General features: G+C 44.9%; 1 protein-coding gene across 1 annotated transcript; it reads right to left on the bottom strand.

The window, feature by feature from the left end:
- Positions 1-9,291: 9,291 nt before the first annotated feature.
- Positions 9,292-10,301, bottom strand: LOC308151978 (dexamethasone-induced Ras-related protein 1-like; the record flags this gene model as incomplete). The annotated part of the gene is made up of 2 exons (XM_080524882.1): positions 10,028-10,301; positions 9,292-9,818 (listed from the first exon to the last, which is right to left on the bottom strand). Exons 1-2 carry the CDS (start codon positions 10,296-10,298, stop codon positions 9,292-9,294), a joined length of 798 nt encoding a protein of 265 aa, XP_080381008.1. The 5' UTR covers positions 10,299-10,301.
- Between the last annotated feature and the right edge of the window lie 434 nt (positions 10,302-10,735).

Raw genomic sequence — 10,735 nt, 5'->3', positions numbered from 1 at the left:
TGAGCAACGACTCCAGGCGGATGTGGCAGGGGGTTCAGCAGATGACAAACTTCAGAGCCAACAGGCTCACAGCCGCAGAGGACGACCCCCTGCTGGCGGGAAAGCTGAACACCTTCTACGCCCGGTTCGACGAGGGGCGAACGGAGGTAACCGCAACACAAACACCACTCTCTCCAGCTCTCAGCAGCCTCACCCTCACAGAGCATGAAGTGAGACGCGTACTGAAGGCGGTGGACCCCAGGAAAGCCTCGGGCCGGATGGCGTCCTGGGACGGGTGCTGAGAGACTGCGCCGACCAGCTGGCCGGGGTTTTCACCAACATCTTTAACCAGTCCCTGTCCCAGGCCACCGTCCCACCCTGCCTGAAAACCTCAACTATCATCCCAGTCCCGAAGAAAAGCACGGTGAGCTGCCTAAACGACTACCGCCCGGTGGCACTCACACCAATCATCATGAAGTGCTTCGAGAAACTAGTCCGGGCCCACATACTCACACGCCTCCCGCCCAACCTGGATCCATACCAGTTCGCCTACAGAGCCCACAGGTCCACAGAGGACGCCATCGCGACGACTCTCCACGCCACTCTATCCCACCTGGAGAGGGGAAACAGCTACGCGAGACTGCTCTTCGTGGACTTCAGCTCCGCCTTCAACACCATCCTTCCAGACAGGCTAGTGACCAAACTACTAGACCTGGGTCTATCACACTCTATATGTGCGTGGATCAAGGACTTCCTGACCGACCGCCCCCAGAGGGTGCGGGTGGGCCCCCACACCTCCACAGCCCTCAGCCTCAGCACTGGGTCCCCCCAGGGCTGCGTGCTAAGCCCCATCCTCTACAACCTCTACACCCACGACTTCACCCCCGTCCACCCCAGCAACTACATCGTAAAGTTTGCAGACGACACCACCGTGGTGGGATGTATCTCGGGGGGGGACGAGGCGGCGTACAGGGATGAGGTAGAGCAACTGAGCAAGCTGTGCAAGGTTAACAACCTGCTGCTGAACAAGTCAAAGACCCAGGAATTCATCGTAGACTTCAGGAGGAAAAAGTCCGAGATCCAGCCCCTGCTCATCGTCGGAGAGAGCGTGGAGAGAGTCTCAACCCTCCGATTCCTGGGACATCACATGCGGGATGACCTGACCTGGAAGGACAACACAAAAGGCACCATCAAGAGGGCACAACAGCGGCTATACACCCTGAGATGCCTCAGGAAAGAACACAACAAGATACTGGTGGCCTTCTACCGCGGCGCAGTGGAGAGCATCCTCACCTACGGCATCTGCAACTGGTTCTACAGCTGCACAACAGCGGAGAGAAATGCGCTACAGAGAGTCGTGAGAACAGCACAGAACATCACCGGCGCCCCCCTCCCCTCTCTGGAAGAGCTGTACAACACACGCTGTCTCAGGAAGGCCTCCAAGATCTCCAGGGACCCGACCCACCCTGGGCACGTACACTTTATCAGGCTGCCCTCGAAAAGGAGGTACAGGACCCCGGCCGCTAAGACAAACAGACTGAAGAACTGCTTCTACCACAGGGCCGTCAAGGCCCTGAACACAGCAAAGACCTAAGTTCTGGGCCCAGGACAGTCTGGACAGATTGTATGGCAGCTAGTGCTGAGGCACAAACATGTACATTTCAAGCCTGCAAACTGTGACACTTTAAATAACGTGAAAAAATACTATTGTGCAATATGACAACCCTAGTTGACTATCTGTGCAGTATAGTACAGTGGATTGTGTACATAGCCTTTATTTATGTAAACCAGCTCCTTACCTTCTTGTGATTTTATTCTTTTTCTAAAAGTTTTTTTTTTCCCTTTCCTAACACCAGGGGAGCCACCCCTCCTAAATGTCGTTGTTTGGTACCTGTACTGTAGCAATGACAATAAAGTCCATTCATTCATTCATTCATTCATTCATTTTCATTCATTAAGAACAGCACCAAACTTGACAATGTACACCCGGCAGCTGGGCTTCCTACTCAACTCATCCCCATTCAGACAGACAGGTGTCTGAGGATTAGGGATCAGAGAAGGGTTCAGCAGCAGACACAATGCAGGGGTGTGGGGAGGCACGCGCAGGCAGACGGACAGGGCGTGGGAACAGGGAGTGAGCAGGAGGCAGGGTAGAGGGTGGTAAGGGGGGAGAGGAGGGCAGAGGAGGGCCCAGTGTGTAGGAATGAAGGGCAGATGGTTGGGGAGAGACAGCAAGTACCCCCCCTGATCTCGGCCCTGAAACAAATTGATGCATGACTGTTGATAAATGGCCAGAACAGAGAACTCCATTTCTCCAAAGTAAATGTATGATGAGGACCTGAAATTACTTTCAAAAGCCCTATAAAAGAACCCCCAATGGTCTTTGCACATTCAATGGTGAAGCAGTTTGTGAATCAGAAAAGTGTGCCCTCCATTGTCACGTAACTGTTCTAGCGCTGCATGCCATAGATGCCTAGAATGACTCTATTAAACTCATCATAACAGATGAATGTTTTTCTCTTAGCATTGGACTTGTCTGTGTTCTCTGAATGACATGAACTGTGCTAATGGATACAAAAACTACGAAATCATGTATTCTCAAATTAAAACAGATTTTCAGAGAATTCAAGTTAAATTGAACACGATAGGGCTGAGAATTATACATACACTGTAGGTAAGAGAGAAAGCTTAAACACGTTTTATCTAGACCTACCTTTACAGTACAGTATCTTAGCTGTGGCCACAAGTGCATGTTTAAATTAAATTATTGAATGAGAGTAAAATGTTGAAGAATTCCTGTGTGTTCCATGTGAAACATTGATACCTAATTGGATACATTTGACTCATTCCATCAAGGGAATATCTAACTAGAAGTCTCTGCAGCCTCCACACATCTCACCATGCTGAATATAGAAGTAGCGGTCATTGTTTGGATGATAATGCAATCGGGGTCAAACAGGGAGAATTATATGCCAGGTGTCGATCAGTAATGCACACAGCAGACACACTGAACTCAATATGCAGACGATCTGGCCACAAAGACAGGGGAGTGCTCTAATCCTATAAATCATCAATGAGCAGGCAGCAAGACCTACATCTCTATGGAGCAGCCGCTTTCTACAAAGACAACAATCCTGTGGACATCTGTTGTCTTTTTTTCAGCCCTTTTTTCTGCGTGTGTGTGTGTGTGTGTGTGTGTGTGTGTATGGGTGTGTGTGTGTGTGTGTGTGTGTGTGGGTGTGCGTGTGCGTGTGCGTGCGTGTGTGTCGTCCATGTTTTGCTTAAGCTAACAAAGAGGGGTTCGATACCATCTGCATCCAAAAATGCACCAACTCTCCTTCTGACGCATTGCATCAATGTAGGCAAAGTGAGTCATTGCTTACGTGAGAAGAAGAAAGAAGAGGCAGCAAAGAGAGGCAGTAGAAGGTATAGAAGGGTGATCTCGCCTCACCTGACCTTCACAACCACCTTGCATCAAGTAGAGCAATCCTTACCAGGATTAAAATGTACACTACCTGCGTTAGCAAGAGTGAATCATTTCCCTGTGGAGTGAGACTGAAGCTTGCTCTGAGACCTTCGGCCTGTGGTGAAGTCACACTCCAAGGTTTTCACAGACAAAAGCATGGGGGGGCGGGGATGTGAGCTCCAACACCCCAACACTCTGGCAAGGGTATATTTGCATAATAGAAAACAGTGTTACTTCTGTGATGATGACCTGTTCCTCCAGCAATATTCAGCCAACCATACACATGCAGACCAGTAATACGTGTTTATGTGAATGCTGCATTTCTGACCAACAATATATTTCAATTACAATGCTGAGAAAGTGATAAATAAGCACTATTCAATCCCTTGTATCCCTGAGAGAGAGAGAGAGAGAGAGAGAGAGAGAGAGAGAGAGAGAGAGAGAGAGAGAGAGACTCTATGGCTCTCTATGGGTCACGCATGCCCTGCTGTGCCACAGGATAGATGCTGTTAGCTAGGTCAACAGGGAAAGCATGGAGCGTCTCCTACTGTGTCAGAGCTGAGTTGATGCTAAACATAACTTCCTGCCTTTGCTAATAACTGACAGGAAATCTTAGGGGCAGAGGATGAATTTTAACTCAGACCATAACAGGCACTTTAGAAACACTCAAGTGGCTGCTTTCAGTGCCACCTTCCCCCCCCTATCCCCCCACACTCTATCATCAGTTTTGTTGCAGTGTGCTACCTACGCATTTCCACAAGCTACACTCTCCAGTAATTGTGTTCAATCGGCAGTCCAAATTCCCCTGACAATGGTAGTGCACTTCAAAACCCTCCTCTACTCACGACACAATATAATTAACAAAACAACAGTAAAGTTAATAGATATGTATCCTGTCTGGAGGGTGATTTTGCAATGCATTCACATTTTAATTCCCTCACTGTGGGTCAACGGGTCAAGCCATGCATCATTGCCTCGCATCGTGTCCTCAGAGCTGTGAATGTTCTCTTGTCCATTGATTCAACTGAGGAGTGGAGACAGATGAAAGAGTTTGAGGGTATAAATAAGAGCAAGAACTGTGGCTTATAGCCTTATATACCAGATTAAGACAAATGTTATCTAATTTTAACAAATAATTTCCTTTAGAATTTTCTTTTTCTTTATTGAACCTTTATTTATCCAGGTTAATCTCATTAAGAGAGCAGCACTTGATCCTTGGGAGCGACAAAACTGATTTAGTAATTGTATCCAATAAATGGGAAAAAAATCATCATCAGGCATCATCATTCAGGCATCATCATCTGAATTGGCTATACATGTCTCTTCCTGACTTACTCTTAAGTATGACTCTTAAATATATAAGTCTTAAGTAACTCTTATATAAGCCTGCAAGTGGGTCATATGACTGGGTATTCAACCAGGGGGAAGATAAAGGCACTATGACAAATACAACATTTCAGTTCTTAATAAAATAAGAGTGAGCGCCGTTCCTTTGTATGGAAAGATTGCAGCAAGGTACTGCTGTGACCCAGTTGTGAGAAGTTATGAGGTGTCAATCTTCAAGGTGGGTGGTAACGGTGAAGAAAGCATCTGGGTCACTGGTAAATCTATTTTTGTCTAGTGCGCTATCATTCAAATATGTGTGTGTGTGTGTGTGTGTGTGTGTGTGTGTGTGTACTATCTAGGTATTAGTCATTTTATATCTTGAAGCTTTTGCATTAACTCAGCCATTTTGGCTGTCACCATCTACTGTAAAAGCTTCTCCTCAGTTGCAAAAAAAGACCACAACAAAGAACATTGCGCCACTATATGGAAGCCCTACAAACATGCTAGTCACAGTGGGAGACTTAAAGGCATCGATTTGGCACATTATGCTCTTGCTACACACAGATACACAATAATGTCTCTTTGTGCAGAAGGGGTTAATGATGCTCAATTTCTCTATTATCTCCCCCCTGGGATATGTGGTAGTCAGCAGGCTCCACTGGTGGATCGATTCCATCTGTGCCAATAGGAACTAGCAGTTCAACAAATATGGGTCAGGTAGGATTAAGAGAACCCAGAGATAATGCCAAATGCCCCAACGGAATGAGCAGAATGAGAGATTAAGCACCTACAGCTGGAGATTAACAAGTCAGTGCTGCTGAGTACTGTATGTTGATGACATACAGTTGTATGGTCATGATCTTCTTATGTAGGCTAAACTTGTGTGAATCCCCTCAGTGTAACAAATGTGTTCAATCAATTGTGTTTAGAATGAACTCACCGCCTCTGACATACATGTATATATGCAACTTGAAGAAATGTGCTGCATTGCGATGTAATAGACTAATAGAATTACATACAAATTGTACAATTTTAAAAACGTCTGCTACCTTTAGCTCTTGCATTGTTGTGAATCCTAGATGGCTATGCTGAAAACCATTCACCAATACAATGCCATTTTAAAACACACATTAACATGGATCCAGAACCATTTGGCACCAGATGTATCAATAGGCAAACTATGATATCTCTTCATACTCACCCTGGGGTGTTTACTTTGTATAGCAAACCGCATAGCTGATAATGGACACACATTTGGCAACCACCAAACTACTTCATACTGTAACACTGTCACCTCACTACCTGCTATCAATCATCAAACATATTATTGTTACAAAAATCAACAGTCAGGTTAGAAACTGGGCCGAAGATACCACCTGGTCACAGTGACCTCATCTGGAGGAAAGGTTACAGGATATATGGGCCATTTCAGTGAAGATAGGTAAAGTGAGATAACATTGATTAATATTGGTGATCCAGTGTGGCAATAATTGTTGCTGTAATGGCAACAGGTTGAATAATGATATCACCACTGGGTTATGTTTAGTATCTTATTCAAACAGATAGAGAGAGTGCTGATGCACAATGTAAAGATAGACTCTTGACGTCAGCTGCTGACTTTGGGAGTGGGACTCAGTGCAGGGTGAAATGGATGATTCTGCAGATATAAGCATAAGCAGGAAACAAATGACACAATCGTCCTGACTTTTTAAAGGTTTTACCTTTTACTGCCCCCAACCAACCATGCTTGACAGGAAGGAGGCATCCAGAAGGCAATGCCGCAACCAGGTTCAGTGAACTGGGTTCAGATGGCCTGAGTGCACCTTAACTCGCATGACCTGAATATTGCATTGACACCAATGCAAACTGTAAAATTGGTGCCTCACTGCACTGCATTAGCCCATATATCCACACTCATCCTCCAGATTTCAGCCATGCTGTGTTTGCACATTAAGAGACAATGGGTTACTAGTCATAAGAGCGCATGTAGGTCACACCTGTAGACAAAAGAGGTCAGCAGGAATATGTTTGGAAAGTGGTTGCTAGGTGTTGTGATGAGGGTAATTCTTTGCTGTCTGGGTCCGTCAAGGACCACGGTCAGTGGTGCCTCACTAAACACTTATACGACAGGGCTACGTGCTAATCTAATCTAATCGGGAAATTGGATTATATCCAAAATGTTTTGCACAGCTGGTGCACTTTAGGAGGACTAGGGTCCCACTGTTTCCTGTTTCCATCCAGGAAGAGGACGTGGAAGTGGCCCTACGAGCCAGAACGGTCGCAAGGATTCTAACCCTAACCCTAACCCTAATCCTTGCGATCGTTCTGGCTCGTAGGGCCTAACCCTAACCCTAACGAATTACTAAACCGAGGGAACGAATGACTAAACAGAGGGAACGGATTACTAAACCGAGGGAACGAATTACTAAACCGAGGGAACGGATTCACACATCACATACTTTTTTTCTACCATATGACCCCAGGGGGGCTCCGTAACTTTCAACTTGTTGCATGATGGAGATAAAAAATCTGTCCGACTTGCTCAAAAAGTTTGGCTGCTTGAGATTTGAGTCGCTAGATCACACTCCTGCAGTTTATAGAGCGAGGCGCAGGTGAACGAATTCCCTTTGATTTTGTATTATGTTTAAATACAGGTTTAGATTTCCCTTACTTCAGTGTCAAAGAGCATCTGGGACCAGTTGTATTGGTCAAGGTCAGAATTTTGGGAGGGAAGCTGGCCCTGAATCATATACTTGATGACGTATATCGAATGCGCCATTTGGACTACAGCGACAGTGATGGCGGTGGCCCAAACAAAGCAAGAAAAAGAGAGCGATGATTGCTCTTTACTCCCTTTGGTTCATGACATTGTAAAATGGTAAGACCTCAGATTTATATGTACTTGTATAACGTGCTTATTTTGTATTTGGTGTTATGCGTACATGCCCCGTTCCTGGTGGATGAATTGTCATGTTGCAACCGAAGACGCTCAAGCCAGCCTCACTGACCCGTATGTGAGAACTGTCACAGCTTTTGCTTTAAATGTGTTTTAGTGCAGCTGTCTGACAAAGTGCTTCAACAAACAACGCTCATGTCTCTTTATCTCCCTCTTCTACACAAGTATGGACAAAGACAGTCAGGATGTCCACCAAGAATTGGCGAAGTTGAAGGCAAAGTTCCAAGAGGCACGCGAGCAGATCGCTGTCATGCCTGGAATTGACGCGAGTCCAGCGGAGCAGCAACAGCAGCTGGGAACGCTGAGGGAGCAAGTCTGCACCAAAAACCAGTTACTGCAGAAGTACAAGAGCCTGTGTATGTTTGACGTCCCCAAAGCATCTTGACAGAAAGTTGAAAAAGACTGGACTGAATTCAGGCAGTGCCGACAAACATGGATCGAAGTCCTTCTGTATTATCATGAGGACTAAAAAGACTAGATTTATGATGAAAATGCTAATAATTTGAATTATGTGTAATTATTTTTGTCTCACCAACTTTTGGTTTCCTGTTATGCCCTTATTTCCTTTTCCTTTCGTATGCCTTTCGAAGCAACTCGTGCAGCAGCATCTTCACAATTCACCCCCTCATTGACAGGGTCATTTGTAATCTGAATTGAATTTCACCTCATTAAAACACTGACTTCAGCACGAGTTGTTTGTACTGTAAATTGTCCTTTTTCCCCCTATTTTTGTATAATAAAATTCGAGCAATAATGCAGTCTTTGAATTAATTGAAATTGGGTTTCATTGATTAGTGTAGTGTGTGTGAGCTGAAGACAACAGTTTTTTCCCCAACTGTGCATCTGCACATCATGATTGCTTTCATTTTAATGTTGTTTTGAAACTACCAACATGTAGGCGATACATTTTCAGTTGTTTTGTGGCTCCATGTTTTAAACCTGATCTTGAAATGAGTTAGCCAATCACTTGTCATACGGACTATAGCCTACTGAGGCATTAAAAACGCGGCAGTCACTGAAAGCACCTGAGACCATGGATATTTACCACTAGCACCAGCAGCAAAAGGATGACATACAGAATTGTAATTTTCAAATATATGTTTTATTTTCTCTCCATTCAGTTTTAAATGTATAAAAGTAAACATTGACATAAGAATAAATATACATTCAGAATAACATTTGTTCATAATGCAGCAAATATTCAAGTTCAATCCCATTTATAAAAATAGCAAAATGTAAACAAGTGTCCCGAAGTGCCACCCCACCAGGTGGGCAATAGCTACATACTCCATTCAGTAGAGGCAGATTTTACAGCATATTGGTGACGAGAACATCTGTGGTTCTCTGAAGCCACATCACATTTTAGCGCCTTGACTTAAAATTGATATGTCTGACGAACTGACGATGTCCCATCGTCACGTTCCTGAAAGAGGTAGGACAGAGATTCACACCCCTGTCACTGAAGTATGCGTTTGAGGAGTTGGGATATCCCGGACTCCGAACACTGACGAGAAGCCTGCTGTACCACATCGCATAGCAGGTATCCTGTGCACTGACATAGTCCTTAGCAGATCGTACACCTGTCTTTCTCTTTGCTTTGGCTTCCACCGATGGCTTTCTCTTTTATGTACATTAAGTCACTGTGCACGCTTGGTCGCCGTGCGAAGGGAGCCACAATCCCGTACGCGTCTCCACCCTTGAACTTTTTATTTCTGAAAGACTTTCTGTGCAGCACTTCACAATACTGTAGGGAAACTTTCCGGTGACTATCCGGGCTCATCTCGCTGGGCAGTTTGGCCAAGGTAAACAGAGTCTGAAACATTTGGTCAACGTTAGTGTTCCTTTTAGCCGAGATCTCAAAGTAGGCGCACTGCTCGACCCCGGCCACCAGCTGCTCAACCTCCTCCACTTGAACCTCCCGGTTGAACTCCCGGTCACACTTGTTACCGCAGATGACCAGCGGCACGTCCACATTCTCCTTGGTCTTGTTTTTTAGGCAGGACTTGGTCTCGTAAATCTGGCGCTTCAGGCGCTGCACCTCCTGGAAGGATTCTCTGTTATCCAGACTGAAGACCAGGATGAACACATCACCTGAGAAGAGAGAAAAGGTACAGTCAATATCAAGACTCCAAGCAACATTAAACATAGTGCACAAACAAGTTTTCATCCATATCATTTGCAATTGTACTACACTTGGTAAAAATATTATTATTATTATTATTATTATTATTTACGAATTATGGTTCTGCAGGATGCAATCATTATTGATCTCTTCTCCCATTCATCCAATTCAAACTTACCAGTAAGAATAGAGAGTCTCCTCATTGCAGGAAAGGGGTGATTTCCAGAGGTGTCCAAAATATCCAACTGGTAGACATCTCCCTTAATGCTGTAGAATTTCCTGTGAAAGTCCTCGATGGTCGGCGTATACTGGTCATCGAATCTCTCGTTCAGAAACCGGGAGATGATGGCTGTCTTTCCAACTTTGGTGGAGCCCAGAACCACCATCCTGTGGCAGTTTTTGGCCGGGATGTCAAACTCGTTCTCGGAAGGAGACATTTTCTTGATCATGCTTGCAAGGTTTTCGCACACAAATTGAATTGAGTGCAAATGTAATTGAGTGCAAGTCCTATCAGAGATTGAGACTGTTCTCTGTATGTCTTTGTAAGCACAACTGCTTTCTGAGTCTCGATGCGAATCGGCTGGGTTTATATTGGCGATGCCAACCACTCCCCCCAGCGCGTCATGAAATACGCATCGGTCTGAGGGAGAAAATCTGAAGTTATTACAACGTTCTTGTTTTTGCGTCAGTCTGTCTGTCGACACCGTCTGTATTTTATTTAACCTTTATTTAACCTGTATCAGCAGAGAGAGAAAGGTGGCGACTGTATACAATATCAATATACATGTAATAAAATATGGTGTCGACAGACTTTATAATATATGTCTACACACACACACTTCTAACTTGTTATATATATATTCAACAGAATCCTCTGTATTCCCTA

This window comes from Nansenia antarctica (genome assembly GCF_963989245.1).
Source record: "Nansenia antarctica genome assembly, chromosome: 2".
NCBI lineage: Eukaryota > Metazoa > Chordata > Actinopteri > Argentiniformes > Microstomatidae > Nansenia > Nansenia antarctica.
This window is presented reverse-complemented; position numbering and strand designations above follow the sequence as displayed.